The following is a 20,243-nucleotide window of genomic DNA, read 5'->3' on the forward strand; positions in this document are numbered from 1 at the left end:
CAACAGGACTATATGGATGTGGCAAAGCTCATCTAATGGCACAAAGTGGCAAGGAGAGAACAGGTGGAAGCTGGGGAAGAAGAATTCGTGGTGGAGACGGCTGATATGCCCCCATCTCAGAGCCCGCCAGACACCGGAACCTCGAGCAGAGCAGCGGGCTCCCGGGCAGCCTGTTTGCAGACCCCACAACCACCCCCACCCCTAGTTTCTTGGGAGTACACGCAGGGCTTGGCAAGGCGGGGAGGGCACGGGAGACCGAGGCTCTGGTCCATACCTACCCCTGTAGATTACCCACTCAAAGGAAGCCGCACTCTGCTTCCTCTGTCTGCAAAGCCAAGGGGCACATCCCCTGAGCGCCATTTTCTAAGGAGTGAACACTAAGGTCTAGAAAAATTCTGGTTTTTATAGGATTTTAAAGACTCACTCAGGGATAAAGGCAGAATCCTGCTGAGGGCCTGGGCTAGTCATCGTGGTATGTTCCTACCCAAGCCTTCCTCAGCAAACAAAAGTAATGGAACAACTTTTCTTTTAGTTAGGAAAACCAGAATGGGTCCCCACATCCTGTAACCCTTTAGAGGATCCTGTCCAAAAACGGGACAAGGGGCTGCGAGCCACAAAGCCTCCATCTGGAAGAGTGGGAGTGGCTTTTGTAGGCCGCAGCCGCGGCAGCCCCGGGGAAGCAGGACCTCCGCTTTGTGAAGGTTAACACAGCAGGCAGGGAAAGATGGTCACAGTCACCACAGAGAGGAAGGGTCACCCTTTCATGAGGTTGGGACAGGCTTTGGAAGAGCTGTTTACAAAGCCCACAACCAAACTGTCAGAGTTGAGGGACTTTCTAAAAAGGATCAGGAGGCAGGGGCTAGCACAGGACTGGGATGATGGTGTGCCATTTTCCAGAAACATACTGCCCCGTCCTCCTAAGTCGCAAAGTATCCTAGACGCTGGGGCTGTGAGGCATGTTCCCTCCTGGGCACAGACCAAAGTGCCAGCAGAGGCCACATTTGCTCCTTGACTACACGAGTATGCCAGCAAAATGGGGCGGAGGCGTTCAAGGACAGAGGACAGGCCTAGGGCACCAGGGGAATGAGCTCCCAGCTGAAGGAGGCCCCAAATCCATCTTGACAACATTGGCAACTGACCGAAGCCCAATGAAACGCACCATGAATATGATTTTCAAAGAAGAATTGTTCCCTGGGTGTCCTACTCAGACATCTTAGCAAATGCCAAAGGCCCCGGGAGCGCACATGAAGAAAAGGCTGTCAGCAGAACGGCGGCCTTGGCTGAAGCAGAGAGAAGCCCCACGCAGGGGCAGGCCCGGGCGTGGCGGGAAGCCAGGTCACTCCGGGCAAGGCTCAGACATCTGCCCCCGAGACTCCCCGGGGGTACTCACCAACTAATTCCTGAGGATCTCGCTTTTCTACTTCTGGGTTATCCTGCAAGAGAGAAACAAATACAAGGAGGTGAGTCCGGGACTCCTGACCACAGCTCCTCTCTCCACTGAAACCACGCAGGATTTTAAGGGAGGAGAAAAGGTGCAAGCGACACAAGGAACCTAAGAGCGAGCCGGTGCTTTGGGGGCCTTCTGGGACCCTGGAGCCGCCTCAGCCCCCTTCGTCATCAGAGCGGCCAGGACGCTCGGATGCCTGCTTCAGTCTCTCCTCCACGGCCTCCAGCAGGAACCAACGTCCACCAATGCCAAGGAGAGCAGACACCAGCCTCCATCGCCTGGACGCCTGGACTCTGCCCACCGTCTCCCCTGGGGGCTGGTCAGCCATCCCCGATCACGCCGCGCCTACCTGGCACCGAGGAAGCAAGAGAAGGCAACTTCCCAACACAAGAATTCCAAGAGACAGAAGTCTCTGCGGCCAAGAGATTGTTCTCGCTTTCAGTTTAAGCAGAAACGGGAGACTTTATCGTCAGGGGGAAGCTCACGGAACCCTGGGGCAGGCATGTGCTGGGCCTTTAAATAAGTGATTGACCCGGGCCCCAGTAAGGTCCTGGCACACGGGCGGCTTCTCTCCTGGCTCTCCTGGGCTCGCCTCTTGACTCTTTACATTGGCTTTCTCTCTCTCCAAAGAAAAAGCTCTCCCTGATCCTTCACGCAAACTTCCGCCCTGCAACACCACTTCTGCGGGTCCTTCAGGCTGGCCGAGAGCAGAAATTTCTGGGCAAAGCTTTCTTATCATGCGTTCTTCTGGACTTGCTCTGTATTTCCCTGCTCAGAGGACATGCTTCATCCAAACCAAAGCCACCTGGAAAAGGCTACGGTCCCAGCCCGTCGTCGCAAGCCTGGACACAGGGAGGGAGGCCTCCCCTTGCTTCCACTGTCCCAGATGGCCGCTGGCAACAACATACCTGTCTCGCCCATCTCGGGGGAAACCCGGCCCCTCACACACAGCCCGATGAGGGCTCTCAAGGGCCACCACGGGCTAAGGATCAAAGTGGCAGAAGCTGGGCTCACAGGAAGCTGCTATCTCCTTTCTTTTCCCTTTGGTTGGTGGGGGCGGGGGCAGACAAGACAGTAACAACTCTGGAAAACGGGTACCCGGCCACAGCGGCGGAGCTCTAGTGTGCTCCACTTACAGTTATACCAAGTAACATTTCAGAGAGAAGGTGCCAGGAGGCCATCGAAAGCCCTCCCGTGCTATGGCTCCGGGCCAAGAGCAGAGCGGTCGTTCCTAAGGTCCTTCCCCAAAAAGTCCCTCCTGATTCTGGGACAGGCCCAAACCCTTCACTCTTCTGAACACTGCAGCCATTCATTCGACCTGGGCGGGCGTGACGTCCTAGGCCAGGCTGCTTAGCAACCGGTCTCCCCCAGCCGCCCGCCCCCTGCCCATCAGGTGGGCAAAGAGGAGGCAGGCCTGTGCGAGGGAGCGGAGGGCTTGGGAGGTGTGCCTGGAGGACTGCCACGGCCAGTTCAGGCCGGTCATCAATCAGCTGCTTTACGGGGAGCGCCCGTCTCCAGGGGCCCCACAACAACCCCTTTGTAGCAGTGACTCCCAAGGAACCAATGTTAAAGAGCATGGCAGCAACAAAACGTGGGGCTGGAAAAGGTCCTTAAATTTTCCCTCTAGGGGACAGCTTTCTGGGTGCTAATTGTGGGAAAACATCAGTTGGGTACATCCTACCTCCCCTCCCCCGACCAGTATTCCAAGGACTGACCCTTAACCATTCAAAGGCTGCCTGGGGGAACCTTCCCAAAGCACCACAGGGCACCGGCCCCTCAGCTGGCCTAAGGAAGGAGGCAAGAGAGCCACGTGAGAATCCCCCAGGGTCCACTATTCCAGAGGCACATGAAGTTGGTCACCAAACACAGTGTCTCTTCTACAGGGAAAATACTTGTTCACCTGCAGGTTCCTTGGGCTGTCGGAAAGGCTGTGAGCCACCCTGGGGCCTCCAGCAGCCTGGGCGCGGCCCCCACCACCCCGAGACAGGAGGGGTTGGGGGGGGGGCGGGGATTCCTGCATTTCACAAGGCCCTCGCCTGGCTTAGCTGGGGGCTGTTCAGTCACATCTCAGGGAGAAGGGCAATGCTGGGGCAAAAATCACCAACAGGAAGGTGTTCTCCCTTCTTTCCATCTTTGGCTTGGTTCCTCATTCTTTCAAACTAATCTTTCTACACAAACACAAAAAGTGATAAAGTTAATAGTTGGTTTCAATTTGCCAACTGGTCTACTCTTGCTTTTTCACTCTTACAGCACAGCGTGGGTGCACACGCACACATCCGTGGGGTGGGGTGTGTCCAGGGTGCCCCCAGAGCCCCGTGGAGCTATGGACTCCTGCTCAACCCCCAACCCGCCATCCCCAGGAACACCCCCTCCCCTGCAGCAGAATTCAGCTCCATGATCCCTCCAAGCAGAGTGCCAACCCTTATGAACCATGGACCCAACTCTAAGCGCAAGAAGACTCTTTTGCCTTAAGAGAATCCTATAAACCGAAAATATAAATGAGCCACCCCGGACGGGAAGCCATATACTTTTGCACAAAGTTCTCCTGGAAACACTTTGGAATCTGTGGTTGTTCAGATCCCTCCCTGTCACTACTACCCCTGGGACTCCTTGGCCCTGACAATGAAACAATGGGAACCTGTGCCTCCTGGTGGCCACACCTTGTTAGGTTTTAGAATGTAATTCTTCCGTCCTCTGACATCAATAAGCTGGGCTGTGAGCCTGCTGAACTCTGGGCCAAGATGCCCCCCAAGATGAAGGCCAACCACCCATGTTCTTTTGGATCCAAAAGCATTTAACCCCACATCCTGCCCGAGCACAAGGATGCTGAGTTATGCCCCACACCAAAGGGCCTGTGGAGCCAAACACCAGTGTTCTTCAAAGGGGGATGGACCCAGGACCCCAAACGATGCTGAAGAACCAGCAGCAAGGAAGAAGAGTTGGGGGGTCTGCTGAGATGATGGAGGATGGCTGTCAAATTCCCCGAAGACGCTTGCGGGGCTATTTCCCCTCAACTGTCCACACTTCATCCAATAAAGGCAGCCTCAGGGAGACAAAGTCCTGGGGGCGGGGGCGGTCCACACTCAAGAAGACCTAGACAGACACCCTCCTACCAGTCATGCCTCAGATACCAGGAACTCAGTACAAAATGAACCAAGCATCCATGATCGTTATTTTGGAAGGCAGCCATGAAAAAACATTTGATGAAGTATTTAATATGACAGAGCTAAGGAGAGCGATGGAAGGTTCACATTACTAAACTGCCAGTTGTCCAAGACAACAGTTATAAACCCACCAGAGGTTCTCTCTGTGCCCTTAAGGAAGCCAGAAGGCAGCCGTTCGGAGGATACAGGTAAAAAGCAACAAGAAACCACTGTTCTTTTCTTTTCCCACGGCGCTGATTTGGAATGCACAGGAGGGTCCCTGTCTTGACTTGTATGAATCTGTCCCCCTGATCTGCAGGGGGATATTCTCAATTGGTCAAAGTCCTGAACTCAGCCAGGAGACCTCGTACCAGACATGTGTCTGAGTCAGCTGGGAGGCACGGAACCCACAGCCCGGAAACTGGGACAGGCCTGGACGCAGGCGCGCATGGCCCTCAGATGCGGTGGGCCAAGGGCTTCCCCTCCAGTTCACTAGGAAGGTGCAAACAAAGCATCTCAGCTAGCAGGTCCGAGGAGAAAAGGCCAGGTAAGCCGCTTGAGCCGTCTCGTTCAAGTCTACGTAAGACACCAAGAAAAACAAAACAAATGCTCAGCTTCTGAAGAAGCCAAATGAGAACACGGGAAGGGCAGGAGAAGTGCTGAGTTGATCAAAGACATAAACTCTGAGGCGAGCCCCCCCCCCCCCCCCCCCGCCCACCGACTGTCGGCGCTCCTCTAACCTCGTTAGGCTCCCCCCTGAGCCTAAAGCCTCAGCGACTAGGGCGCCAGGGCATGAAGTGGCGGCAGGCCAGGGGGTGGCCCTGGAGAACAATGATCAGGACTTGCCCAATTTTGGTTCCTTAATCATTTGGGTCCAAGACCCGTAAGGATGCGGCACATACAACAGGGGCCTTGTTCTCAGGGACTGCAGAACCTGGAATGTGGTTCCCCCTGTAGAGAATACAAAAAAGTCCAGCCACTCAGAAACTATGCCTGGAGCAGAGGAAGGAAACAGAAACAATACGGCTCCATGACGTGGGCTAAGCTGCCGTTTGAGCAGGGAGGACTCGCTTAGCAGACAAGTACCAGATCCTGGTCGAGAGAGAATAGGGTTTTACTTAGAGCCAACAACGCTTCATCGGTCGCTCCTGGAGCCAGCCCCACAAAGCCCGCTCAAAGGTCCAGTGTCCAACCGCAGCCAGAGCAGTGCAGCCCCCAGCCACTGGATTCTGCCACATCTAAATGTGGTGGCTTTGCCCCAGCTCTGGGTGCATCGGGCACAGAGAAAGTACTCTGAACAGAGGGCAGAGGCCTCTCCCCGCTGGCGGGGGAAGAATGCAACAGACTGTACAGTTTTCCGATAGATGACTGACCTAATCCTGCTTCTTAAAAGTAGGTGGCAGCTGGGGAGGCGGATTAGTAAAACAATGCTCTCCAAATCTTCGATTCTCCCAGACCTGGGACTGCACAAGCAGGTACTAAGTCCTGGTGACAGCTCACTGAGAGAGAGGACTCCTCACTGTGTGGTCTGAGGCCCTGGGTGACACCGTGCCGGCCATGTCAGCCCCCTCCTCCCAGCACAGAGCGGCACCAGGGCCCAGGGAGAACCGGCTCCCCACAACTCCTCCTCCCCACTCTTGCTGGAAAGTAAGCCTCACTGAGACCTCAGTCCTCAGCTCAAGGAAGTCGTCTTCTGTTCCAGCCCGTCCAGCCGATGAGGACGTTTGCTCTGTTCTGGGCCCTCACTGGCTTCGCTACCATGGGGTTCCCAGCATCTGCAGGTTCGTGCCCTGCCCACAACAGGTGCTCCAATACTGCTCGACCCTGATGAGACAGACAGACAGACAGAGAGGTGCGCGCGCACGCACACACACACACACACACACACACACTCTCTCTCTCCTTTGTAACAGGCCAGCAGTCCCTTCCTCCGCCCAGTTCCAGACCGCCTTCAGCTGCAGTGAGCCCCGCCACCAGGCTCCAGACTGGTTTAGAGCCAGTTAGCTTCCATGTGCGACTCAAGTGTCAGACGGGGAGGCAGCAGAGGGGAACTAAGGAAGGTGCTAGACTTGGCAGAGAAAGGCTGATGAGAGACAGGCAGAAGGAGGAAGGCCCCAGGAACAATACTGAATTAAAAAACAAAAAACAAAAAATAAAAAACCCCCCTTAAATCTAGCTTGACACTCCTAATCCTAAAACGAAAAAACAGTATTATCATACAGTTAGCCCCTTTCCTTATTCCACAAATAATTTATTGAGTGTTTATTACATACTGGGCAGCGGGCCAAACACTGGGGACAGAATATGAACGCAACTCAATCTCAGGGAATAAAAATCACTTCCAAGCTCAAAAAAAAAAAAAAAAAAAAAAAAAAAAGACTGTGGTTTGACAGACAAGGATGGGGGCATATGGAGACAATCTGTAATCCCAAGGCTCAGCAGAAGTCACCGAACCCCATGTTGCACAGGCTCGGCCCTCCGTGACACAGATGCCCAGCGACTGCGCCGTTTTCCCACACACGCAGGGAAGCCTTGGAGAAAGCCCATCACCGGCACATTTCCTTCTGCTGTATCCTGTTGGCCAGGATTGGGTCACTGCCATGGCAACACTGCCTGCCTGGGGATGGAAACACTCAACTTGTCAGAAAAATGGGCGGAAGTTGGTGGGGTCACTCTGGACCCAACGGACTCACCTTCACTCCCAGCTTACTGACGGGAAGGCTCAGTTTCCCAAGCAGAGGTTTCTACAGGAAAGGGTTAAACATGCATCCGCTAAGACAAATTAAGCCAGCTCTAGACCTGGCCTTGTAGGGCGCCTGGGTGGCTCAGTACTTAAGTGTCTGCCTTTGGCTCTGCCTTTGGATCCCAGGGTGCTGGGATCATCAGGCTCCCTGCTTGGTGGGAAGCCTGCATGTCCCTCTCCCACTCCCTCTGCTTGTATTCCCTCTCTCGCTGTGTCTCTCTCTGTCAAATAAATACATTAAAAAAAAAAATCTTAAAAACAAACAAACATGGGGCACGTGGGTGGCTCAGTGGGTTAAGCCTCTGCCTTCAACTCAGATCATGATCCCAGGGTCCTGGAATCGAGCCCCGCATGGGTAATCTCTGCTCAGCAGGGAGCCTGCTCCCCCCCTCCCTACTTGTGATCTGTCTGTCAAATAAATAAATAAAATCTTTAAAACAAACAAACCTGGCCTTGTAGACTGAAGAAAAGAGGAAAACAGTTTCTTTTCCCTATCTGAAAATTTTAGCCCCAAAAGCCAACATTGCTCAGTGTGGTGCTGATGCTCTGTCACGTGGAATCATCCAGACTTCAGTGTAAATGCAAAGCTCTGGCCAAGAGCCATTTCCCAAGGGTAGATTTTGGTATCTGATTTGATTACATTTGATTCAAGACATCTGAAGACTCTGAGTTTCTAGAAAGTTGTAGAAGATGTTCAGAAAGGGACCTTCCATTCCTCCCTCTTATACCTAGGGGTGTCTGTGTTTGGGTAAAGAGGTCACTTCACAGCAAGAATCTGAATTAGCCCTTCAGTGGTGGGTCAGGCTGTACTTTTTTCTTAAAGGTCTTCCATAAAAACAGTGTCTCTACATTTCAAATTGTTATTTGGCGACAGGGTGGAAGGGCTTGGAGTCAGGCAAGGACAAAGAAAATAGCTTTGTGAGGCTGAGGACAGGAAAGTTAAGTCTTTCTGACATATAATTCGACATACTCACTAAATTACACTCGCTTCATCCCATCTGAGAGGTCAGCCACTGAACACGTGTGAAGATTAACATATAGGACAAAAGTAACAGATACCAGAAAGCCAGGAGATTGGAAAGGCAAATTGGTCACCATCTGCCAAGTGGCAGGAAGAGAATTAACGATTTATGGGGCCAAGAGCAAAAGCCCGTGTTTTTAAAGCACATTTAGAAAAAACCAAACTCCAAAGTTAGGAATGCAAATGAGCAAAATCCTCTTGAACCCAGAAATTGCACACAGCAGCATTTCAAGGGACAAGGATTAGAATTACAGAACGAGGGTGGGAAGTGCCAGATCCCTTCCAAAGGACAGGCAGCTTGTTTTCTGAATCATAGAATTTCAAAAAGATAAACCCTGACTAGGGAAGGAGGCACCCAGCCACACCTTGGTTAGTAATCTGTGGCATCTGGGCCCAAAGGGAAGAAGTATGTTGGGGCTTGCAGGGCTGAAGGCTGGCCGACTGGGCATGCAGGGGCTCCTTCTGGTTGCAGAACCACAAAGGAACAGGGTGGGGCTTCTGGGAGTCTGAGCCTCAGTTGACTTGGGGCAAGTGCAGTCTGTTGGCAGTTCAGCGGAGCCAAGAGGGGAGGTCAGAGGGGGAATAATGGTCCTTCTCCTCTGTAGGAGATCACCGCTTCCAGCGATGACATTTCTATCAGAAGTGTTCAGCTTAAGATGTAATCAGACCTTCTCTGGAAGGTGGCTAGACAAAGGACCTAGCTTGGGATTCTTTCAATCTGGGCAACAAAAGAGCTATTTCCCTCTATAAAAGTGCTACAGCCTGCACTGCAACGCCCCCCACCCCCCCCCAATTCTCTGTCCTGTCTGCTGCTCGGATCAGGTCACCATTTAGAAGCACAGACCCCAGTGTGGGGTGGGGGTGGGTGTTCTCCCCAGCATGGAAATTCCACGACTCCCACTTCTGCAAGGGCAACCCCAGCTTTCTTAAAGATGAGTGGCCATTTGGCCATCCTGATGAGAGAGCAGGGGAGCACGAAATGTTAAGTAAGGAGGCTTGGGCATTCTCAACAGTTCAAAGGCCACATTACAACTTCCAGCAAGAAGTTCAGAGTGGATGACTCCCAATCCAGCAATGGTCAAGGGCCATTTCCGTCTCTGGTCTCAGATGAGTCATGCTGCAATCTTTTTTTCTAATCAGCACTCAAAGGGTCACGAGGTACGGGAGGCACAACATGGGGGACGGTAGGATAACAAAACCAAGAGGGAGGGACCAAGTACATATGCTCCCTCCCAGGCCCCGAACAACCGAACAACCGAACGCACTCAAAGCTAACACATATCATCCGAATCTCCCTTACCACGAGGCAGACATTAACATTCCCATCTTATAGATAACTAAACCGAGGCAAAGTCCAATGAAGTGGCTTCTCATCTAGGCAGTGGCAATGCTGGGACTCAAGCCCGAGTCTGTCCGACCCAAAGCCTAGTCGTACTGCTTTCCAGTTTCTGATCTCCTCCCTCTAGACTACAAGGCGGCAGATAATAATGGTTTCTCCGAAGCTTTTGGTTCAACAACTGGGGAAGCCAACATCAAAGACCAAGGAGAAAAAATATCTTTCCAGGAATGACTCCATAGTAAGTCACAGAGCAAAGGAGGCGTTAAGGGGGGAAGACAGCCAAAAGTATTACCTTTTAACTGTAAGGAGTAGGGAAATAGCTCAAGGGTCCACAGTGCTCCAGTGAGTAATGTCTGAGCTGACCTGAATGGAATGGCTGGTACTGAGATTTAATCATATAACCAGGGAGGGCTGCTACCCTGTCTGTAGCCTAGAGACTTCCTGGGTGCTTTTGGAAGGAATGCTGCCAAATCCTGACCACTGTTCAGCCCTCCTCCCTTCCTGGGTGAACAATCATGGGGACTGTGAGAACTCAAGTTTCAAAGAATGAGTTATTTCGACCCATGTAAAGAGCACGGCATGTGTTCTGCCCACCAGAGCCTAATCGTGGTGTTTTGTTCAGTAACAATTACAAACAAATTATTTTTTTTTGCTACTGGAGGGTACTCTGGTTTGTATTCTAGCTAGCTCACATGAGAAGAGCTTCAGGAACTGATGTGAATAAGTGTGCTAGTGACTGGTCTTTCCCTTAAAATAAAAGCCAGATCTCAACCTTTCCTGTATTGTTCCTCTTTGAAGGTTTTTAGAAAATGACAAAAAAAGTTTCTTCTTAGAGCAAAGTTTCATTGAGCTATAACTCACGTTCCACACAATTCTAAGTGTTTAGCTTCTAATTTTCCACCGCTGTTATAATTACTCAGACTGGAACAACACTGAAAACGTTTTTTATTCAGATGGAAACAAAACAGTGCAAAATACGTATGCTCTTATGCGAGCAAACAGAAAGGACAGAAGAATGAAATGGATGCACTGTTAAGACTGTGGAATTAGATGATTTTTTTTTTTTTTTTTTTTTTACAAAATATTCAATTCCTGCTATTATAGTAATTTGACAATAAAATTAAAATAAAACCCTGATAGGAAAACCACCAGAAGAACAGTATCATATAACCCTTTCAGGTATCAAAGACCTCTAAGAAAAAGTCCAAGTTTATGCTCGAACAGCTAACCTTTGCTGTACCATCCTGAAAAGTAATTTTCAGTAGAATATACCACAAGCATGGGCTCCTCTGAAGCTCACCAAGCAAAGGCACATGATGACCTGCCTGTGAAGGCTGGAAAAGGACTCAGGGTTCCTATACCACACCGTACAACCTGCTCCCCACCCTTTTAAAAAAATTTTATTTATTCATTTGACAGAGAGAGAGAGAGAGAGATCACAAGTAGGCAGAGAGGCAGGCAGTGGGGGTGGGGGGGAAGCAGGCTCCCTGCTGAGCACAGCTCAATGCAGGGCTGGATCCCAGGACCCCAAGACCATGACCTAAGCCAAAGGCAGAGGCTTAGCCCACTGAGCCACCCAGGCGCTCCCCCGCCATTTTTTAAAAAAAGATTTGAGAGAGAGAGGGGAGAGAGAAAATGACCATGGGAAGGGGGGGCAGAGGGAGAGAGAATCTCAAGCAGACTCGGTGCTAAACGTGGGGCTCGATCTCACCACCCTGAGATTATGACCTGAGCTGAAGCCAGGAGTCGCGTGCTTAACCAACTGCACCACCCAGGTGCTCCACAACCTGTCTCTCTTAAGTAGCCTTCATGGTGAACACAACCTGATGCAGCTTGTTTATGAAAAAGCCTTAGCCTCTTCCTATCTGACTTCAGAGTCCCGGAGGAAGAGCACACTCAAAGCCCGAAGAGGAAAACATTCGCTCTGCGGCAATCCTGCAGAAGCTGGCGCATGTTCTGGAGCACCTTCCTTGGACGGCCGGTACAAAGAATCAAGGATTTCAACTGGAAATGCAGCCCGCCTGCAATAGCTGGGCGGTTTCCTGGAAGTTTTTCCTAAAATCAATAGCCAATAACAAATTCCTTGGAAATAAGCTCCATGGGCAGTTTCCAGTCTCCAGATGTTTGATTCTGAAATTTGGAAACATCAGTAATAATGCCTTGCCGGGAGATGCCTGGGGTGGCTCAGGGGGTTAAGCCTCTGGCTTCAGCTCTGGCCATGAACCCAGGGTCCTGTATCGGCCTCCTTGCTTGGGCAGGGAACCTGCTTCTCCCTCTGCCTGCTGCTCCTTCTCCTTGTGTTCGCTCTCTCTCTTTCTGACAAACAAACAAACAAACAAATAAATAAATAAAATCTTTAAAAAAAAAAAAAATGCTGGGGGCGGCCTAGGTGGCTCAGTGGGTTAAACCTCGGCCTTCAGTTCAGGTCATGATCTCAGGGTCCTGGGATTGAGCACGCATTGGGCTCTCTGCTCAGCAGGGAGCCTGCTTTTCCCTCCCTCTCTGCCTGCTTGTGATCTCTCTCTCTGTCAAACAAGAAAAATAAAATCTTAAAGAGAAAATGCTGGGGTCGGGGAGCGGCTGGAGAGGAGGAAGCAGGGGTTACTGAATCAGCTCCATCCAACGGGAATCCTTCCTCCAGACTTCAGGCCAATTAATAACACCTGGTGACCAAGACACTTGACCTCCTTAAGGGAATTCAAGTGTGTGAGGTACAGTCACCTAAGGTGAGACCCGTGAGTGGCTGAGCCCAGCCTCCAGGGAGGATGAGAACCTTACAAGTCCCAGTGCTCTGGAACTCCAGAGACAATCTACCAATACAGTTCGCAGACTGCCATCAAAGCACCCAGGACGCTGCAGCAAACTCACAAAGGATACACATGGCATTTAAAAATTTCAAGGGAGGGGCGCCTGGGTGGCTCAGCTGGCTCTTGATTTTGGCTCAGGTCATGATCTCAGGGTCGTGAGTGTCAGGCGACTTCACACTAGGTGTGGATTGGGATTGGGATTCTCTCTCTCCCTCTGCTCCCAACCCTGCTCACACTCTCCCTCTCAAAAAGATAAATCAAAATTTCAAGGGGATCACAGCATGCATCACTATCTCTCGGATACCACACAAATTCATGTATTATCTTTTCAAGCGGCTACCAAACTGTGAGGCTACGAATACTGTTTCGAGTTAATTGCCGGGTATTTCTTTTGGCCTGCGAGTTCTGTGGTAAATTCCTGAGACACCAAGGGTGCCATGAACTGAGAAGAATGTGGCAACTTGTGACCTGCAGGATGGGGGCCTCTGGCCAGACTCAGTTTTGTTAAAAAGCGCCCGAAAGCATCACACCACCTGGTGAAGTGGGCATCACAGATGAGCCGAGGGCCGCTGATGCCAGGTGCCTGTGGTCCCACAGCTGCAGGGAGCCGAGACGCGCTCAACCTGGGTCTTCTGACTCCAAGTCCACTAACTGCAAAGTTGGCTCCAAGGTATGAATCACATTTCTGCACTACTATTTTCGGGGTCAAAGAATCTTTTTCCTAAATCTTTTTTAAAAAAATTTTATTTATTTGATAGAGAAAGGGAGAGTGGTTTCAGAAGCAGGGGGAGCAGCAGCAAGAGGGAGAAGCAGGCTCCCCACCGAGCAGAGCCCGATGCGGGGCTTGATCCCAGGACCCCAGGATCAGGACCTGAGCTGAAGGCAGACACTTAAACAAAACTGAGCCTCCTAGGCGCCCCTTAGGGTCAAAGAGTCTTAGAAATGTTTTATTTTGGGGCATTTGGGTGGCTCCGTTGGTTATATCTGTCTGCCTTCAGCTCAGGTCCTGAACCCGGCATCCTGGGATTGAGCCCTGTGTAGGGATCCCTGATCAGCAGGGATTCTGCTTCTCCCTCTCCCTCTGCCTCCTCCCTCCACTCATGTTCTCTCTCTCAAACAAATAAAATCAAATCTTTTAAAAAATGTTTTATTTTAATCAGAGTTATACACACCTTTAAAAAAAATGCCGGGACCGTATTTTCTCCCACCCGATGCCACCTTCTTGACCCAGAGATGCTAGTTTGTTTTGACAGATGTTTGCTCTTCGGGCCAAGAGGATTCTTTCCCCGGGTCAAAGCCGGGACTGCAACACGGCAGGGAGCCGGCAATCCCACCCCGCAGAGCGAAGCCGGCCCTCCCAGCTAGCTGGCAGTGGGCCGCTCCGGCTTTCCCGTGCCAGCTCATCAGTGCCCGTGTTTGTTTTCAAAGGAAGGGTGTGTCGGAGACAGTAAGCCAGTGGAAATACCTTCATCCACGGGAACTGTGGGAGTGGGGAAAAAAATAAGCAAGGGAAAACGTTCCAGGGTAGCCGAGGTAGACCACAGACAAAAGAGAGTGGGAAAAGGAAGCCCATATGCCAAGGGCAAACAGATGGAGGAAACACTTAAGCCATCTGGCACCCTCGTGCCTACAGTAAAGAGCTGAAGGGAGGCCTGCGCCTTCCGGTCCGAATTTTTCTAGGAGAGCAGTGCCACCTTCTGTTGAGTCATCAGATCAGTCAGACTGCTTACTGAGGAGGTAAGATCAGAAAACTGGAGGGTGGAGAGAAAGACACAATGGAACAGAAGTGCAGAAGCATTCTTCTTCCTGTGGAATGTTCGGCCACCTCCTTTACTCTAGTGTTAGGGCAAACTCAGCAATCCAGAGCTCGATCCCGCCTCCCAGGCTGATGGATTAGAACCAAAGTCTCCCTCCAGAGGTGGGTCTGGGGTTATCATTTTACTCAACTTTCCAAATATGGGACTTTGTGCTCAGAGCTCAGAGGCAACCCCAAACATCAGTGATAAAAATCAGGGCAATTCCCAGTCTTTGTACTCTACACTTGTACTTTCTCAAGTCAGCAGATAGCAAGTGGAGTGAGAGAACATTCTACTTCGCTTATCCATAATGTCCACGCCCTTCCCCAGGAGACCACTTGGGGGAGGGGGGGCGGCGGCGGTCAGTCCAACCCCAATTCACACATTTCTTTAGGACATTTTTTTTTAAAAAAGATTTTATTTATTTATTTGACAGAGAGAGAGAGATCACAAGTAGGCAGAGAGGCAGGCAGAGAGGGGGAAGCGGACTCTTTGGAGATCCCGATGTGGGGCTCGATCCCAAGACCCTGAGATCATGACCTGAGCTAAAGGCAGAGGCTTAACCCATTGAACCACCGAGGCGCCCCTCTTTAGGACATTCTTGACAAAGGCTTTCTTTCTTTCTTTTTTTTTGACAAAGGCTTTCTTAAAACTTGTCTGAAAAAGGTCCAGAAACAGGGAGCTCACTACCTTGGGAAGCAAACGTGTCTCCTGTAACTCTGTGTGTTGCTTTAAGGTCTGCACATGGCTTTCCCCTCCGCGCCCCTCCCCTAGGAACCCTTCACACAGCAGACAATGCAGGCTCTCAGCTCCTTAACCTCTCAGGTAACATGGTTTCTAGCTAGATCCCTCTAGCCCCCGCACCTTTATGACTGCTCTCCTCTGAATGCACTCCAGTCTCAAAATGTGGAATCTGTTATTCCCAAACAGGCCCAACGAGGTCGAGGCAGTTACACTTAGTTTTAGCAATAGGCATACTCTCAATTTAAAAAAAAAAAACATTTCACTGAGAGTATCCTTGCTGAAGTAGTCAAAATGCTTAATCTTACTGAGTCTTGACCCTTGAGTACAATTTTTTTTTTTTGCACTTTCTCTGATGCCACGAGAGGGCGCGTCAATACCTCTGCACACTGAGGTCTGATGGTTACTTCAAGGAAAAGCACTTAGGTGAGGGAGTTACTAGCTTATCTAGTTGGTTTCTCCATGGAACACCATTTTAACTTGAAAGAATGACTGACAGAAAAACTACCATTAGTCAGATTTGGGTAACTGGCAGACATTTTCTAAAAAATGAAGCCCGGGGCACCTGGGTGGCTCAGTGAGTTAAAGCCTCTGCCTTCGGCTCAGGTCATGATCCCAGGGTCCTGGGATCGAGCCCCACGTCAGGCTCTCTGCTGGGCAGGGAGCCTGCTTCCTCCTCTCTCTCTGCCTGCCTCTCTGCCTCCTTGTGATCTCTGTCAAATAAATAAAATCTTAAAAAAAATAAAAATAAAAATAAATTTAAAAATGGAGCCTGTCACATCAAGGAAAACTCCAACAGAGCTCACTGAACTCACTGATAATAATAAAATTCAAGATCTTGAGTAAAAATTAGCATCCTGGAAAACGTGTATTCTCCGCAGTGGAATACTTAATGGCTTGTCTAATGAGATTAGTAATGCCATTAACAAATACAATTTTTTGGACATCAGAAAACAAAATACAGGGGTGCCTGTATTAAAGCCTCTACCTTCGGCTCAGGTCATGATCCCAGGATCCTGGGATCGAGCCCCGCATCGGGCTATCTGCTCAGCGGGGAGCCTGCTTCCTCCTCTCTATCTGCCTCTCTGCCTACTTGTGATCTGTTTGTCACATAAATAAATTAAAAAAGAAAAAAGAAAGAAAGAAAACAAAATACAGCACTGCACATCCGCATAACTCGGTGAACCAACATTTCCCAAATCCCAGCGCCTGAGGATGGAATATCATGGATGGGCAAAACAGCCCTTCAGAGTGTTAGGCAGACCGGGGACTTAAATAAAGCGAGTACAGAAAGTTCACTGAGGGGGCGCCTGGGTGACTCATTAGTCGGTTGGGCATCTGCCTTCGGCTCAGGTCATGATCCTGGAGTCCTGGGATCGAGCCCTGGATTGGGTTCCCTGCTCCACGGAAGGCCTGCCTCTCCCTCCCCCTGCCACTCTCCCTGCTTGTGTGCTCTGCCTCTGTTAAATAAATAAACAAAATCTTAAAAAAAAAAAAAAAAAAGTTCAGGGGTGCTTCAGTGGCTCGGTTGGTTGGGCCAACTGAGTGGGTATGAAATCGGTGACAGGCTCAGTCTTCGGGGAGGGGATCCATGGGACAGGGGAAGTAGAGGGAGGTGTGGGCTCACCCAGAGAAAACAAGGGAAGGGCCTGCTTTGGCACTGACATGGCCCAGGCTAGGGCAAGAGGGCATTGAAGTTGAAGTTTGTTTTTTTTTTTTTTAAGATTTTATTTATTTATTTGACAGACAGAGATCATAGGTAGGCAGAAAGGCAGCAGGGAGTGGAGGAAGCAAGCTCCCTGCTGAGCAGAGAGCTCAATGTGGGGCTTGATCAGGTCGTGATCCCAGGGTTCCTGGGACTGAGCCCCACATCAGGCTCCCTGCTCAGTGGGGGAGCCTGGTTCTCCCTCTGCCCCACCTCTTGCTTGTGCTCTCCCTCAAGCGCTCTAAAATAAATAAATACAATCTAAAAGAAAAGTTTTAAAAAAAGGTCACTGAGAACGTATCACATTCCATGGTGTGAGTAACTTTTGGGAAACCACTGCTTGTTGAATTTGGATCAAATATCAAAGAAGAGATCCACAATCACCTAAAGGGCTATTAAAATATTTTTTCCCAGTGACCGGTATGTGAAATCAGATTTTAACTACTTCAACCCAAAGAACACACTGCAACAGAGCGAGTGCAGGACAGTGAGGAGAACCTAGCTGTGCACCAAGATGGCCGCCTGACGTTAAGGAGACCTGCGCAAGGGGAAAAAGTGCATCTTTGCATCAACTTTTTTCAGTTTCAGAAATAGTTATTTTTCATTAAAACGTGCTTTACATTACGTATTACATTAATATGTAATGGGTTTGTTATTTTAAAATAACAACTATTTAAAAATTTTTTTCAGGTTTTTTTTTCCCCCGAGGATTTTACTTATTTATTTGACAGACAGAGATCACAAGTAGGCAGAGAGGCAGACAGAGAGAGAAGCAGGCTCCCTGCTGAGCAGAGAGCCTGATGTGGGGCTCGATCCCAGGACCCTGGGATCATGACCTGAGCCGAAGGCAGAGGCATAACCCACTGAGCCACCCAGGTGCCCCCAAAATTTTTTCAGTTTTAACTTCTAAAATAGTAAATACCAATAGATAAAACCAAAATGAAGTAAAGCTCTTCGGGATCCTCGGTGTTTAATTGTGCAAAGACACCAAAGTGTTCTGAGAACTGCTGTAGTAAGAAATGAAAAGCAGATTTTAAAAAGCTAAAGCAGAGGATGCCTGGCTGGCTCAGCTGACTGAGTGTCTGATTTCAGCTCTAGTTGTGATCTCGGGGTCGTGGGATTGAGCCCTGCTCCACGCTCCTCTCCCCTGCCCCTCCCCCGTTCATGCTCTCAGTCTCTCCTTCAGACAAATAAATAAAATCTTCACAAAAATAGTAATAAGGGGGACGCCTGGGTGGCTCAGTTGGTTAAGCAGCTGCCTTCGGCTCAGGTCATGATCCCAGCGTCCTGGGATCGAGTCCCACATCAGGCTCCTTGCTCCGCAGGGAGCCTGCTTCTCCCTCTGACTCTGCCTTCCACTCTGTCTGCCTGTGCTCGCTCTCTCTCTCTCTCTGACAAATAAATAAATAAAATCTTAAAAAAAAAAAAAATAGTAATAAGGGATGCCTGGGTGCTCGGTTGGTTAAGTAACTGCCTTTGGCTCAGGTCATGATCCCAGGGTCCTGAGAGCAGAGAGTCTGCTTCTCCCTCTCCCTTCCACTCTGCCTACTTGTGCTATCTGTCAAATAAATAAATAAAATCTTGAATAATAATAATAATAATAATAATAATAAAGCCAAGGCAGGAAGGAGTGCCATCTGGTGGGAAAGACAGTTCCGGCGGAAATGACATCAAGCCATTTGCTAACAAAATAAATGACGCCTCTAATTCATCCTGGTAACATATCTTATTTTAGAAACTTCATATATTTAAGGTAGAAATATTCAAAATTGAAGGCTTGGAATTCAAAAATATTGTTAAAAGTTGGGGTGCCTGGGAGGTACAGTTGGTTAAGTGTCCCACTCTTGGTTTTGGCTCAGGTCATGATCTCAAGGTCATGAGATCAAGCCCTACAGTCAAGTCTGCTTGAGACTCTCCCTCTCCCTCCCTCCCCCACCACGTGTATGCAGACTTTCTCTCTAATAAATAAATCTTTAAGAATATATAACTCTATCTCTATCTATATAGTTAAAAATCAACTAAGCATGCCACCAGCAGAGTTCTGGAATAGAGGGATGAAGGACTGGGAGGGTCTGAGGTGGAGGCTGCTGCCTGAAGACAGTCTGAGACCAGCTCAGGCAGGAGAGGAAGGCAGCACCAGGACTAAGGCGTGGGGAGCACAGAAGACTTCCCAGTCCTTGCGGTGCCATGAACACTCGTGATTTTCGGACTTAAGGACATGTACAGCTCTGTCTGACCCCTTCCACACTCATCCTCCAAAAGAACTACAAGTCACTATAAGAGCATTCTGCTCTCCGAGGGCCTCTCAAGAACAGACATTGTTCCAGAACACTTTTTATGCCACAACCAGACTCGAAGTTCGAATGACTGAATGAAATACAGTAAGGCGCATCAGTCAAATGCTGAGTATAAGCAACACATCTTGGGGCACCTGGGTGGCTCAGGCCCTGCCTTTTGGCTCAGGTCATGATCTCAGGGTCCTGGGATCGAGCCCCGCATCAGGCTCTCTGCTCAGCGGGGAGCTTGCTTCCCCCTTTCTCTCTGCCTGCGCCTCTGCCTACTTGTGATCTGTCAAATAAACAAAATCTTAAAAAAAAAAAAAAAAAAAAGACACGTCTTCCCAACCTTCACATGGTACCGAGAAAGGCTGACCCGAGACACTTTAACCTATTTCCCAGTTCTGGCCCCCTCACCACCAACCTCATTCCCAGGGGATTTGCTGTTTAGCTTGCTGTATTCCAGAAGGGGTGGCAGCAGAGTGCCTGTACCTTTTTCTCTAGCCAACTTCCCCAGGAGGCTTTCCAGCCTTAAGCAAAGGCCAGCCACTACATACACAAAGGCTGCAGGTCCCACAAACCCTCTTCTTCCTCTACAATGAAGTTCCAGCACTTCGCAGCTCCTCAGGCTTATCTCATGCCTGGGCTCGAAGGCCCTCACACCCCAAATACTAAGACAGAAGATACTACCACCACTGCCATTTTCCTTCCGCAAGCCCAAGCAGCGGGGTGGCCGCCCTTGACCCAGGCCACAGGTGTGCCCTCTGGTTTTACGCTTAGAATGCCTGGATGAGCTAACCCTGAGTTCCTTAACTTAGCACAGAAAGGCGCGGCATTTGCAGTACCTAGGGCTCAAGTTTTTTCTTTCTTCTGAGTGCTGGTGCCCAAGCTTTCTTCCTTGGGAAAATGTGTTTTCTGTACCATCCACAGCCTCTCATGGGCTTAGCTGAACGGCTGCACAAAGTTCTATCCAAACACAGAATCGGTTCAAATTTGGAACAGCTCGTGCCCTGTTTTCAGATACACTACGGTTTTGATAATTTGGTACAATTTTCTATATTCTACTATGTTGCCTTGAAGGCTTTGGTCGGTTTCAAAGTAGCTTTTAAGCACAAAACTAGGCCCATATTCCCCAGGCCTAGAGTGACAGAATCAGACTTTCTCTTTGAAAGAGAAATGTTTTTTCCCTAAAGAATGTGTCCTCAACAGGCACAGGGTACAGTCC

General features: G+C 49.8%; 1 protein-coding gene across 4 annotated transcripts in view; it reads right to left on the minus strand.

Moving 5' to 3' along the window:
* SAP30BP (SAP30 binding protein) overlaps positions 1–20,243 on the minus strand; it is a 36,433-nt gene that overhangs the window by 11,648 nt on the left and 4,542 nt on the right. For all 4 annotated transcript variants that reach the window (XR_009347941.1, XM_059148417.1, XM_059148416.1 and 1 more), the window contains one exon: positions 1,391–1,433. Coding sequence is in view for 3 of the 4 variants with exons in the window: in XM_059148417.1 (XP_059004400.1) it covers positions 1,391–1,433 (43 nt within the window). In the remaining variant the exon portion in view is untranslated. The remainder of the gene's footprint in view (positions 1–1,390; positions 1,434–20,243) is intronic.

The sequence above is a fragment of the Mustela lutreola genome, chromosome 15 (assembly GCF_030435805.1).
Source record: "Mustela lutreola isolate mMusLut2 chromosome 15, mMusLut2.pri, whole genome shotgun sequence".
Lineage (NCBI taxonomy): Eukaryota > Metazoa > Chordata > Mammalia > Carnivora > Mustelidae > Mustela > Mustela lutreola.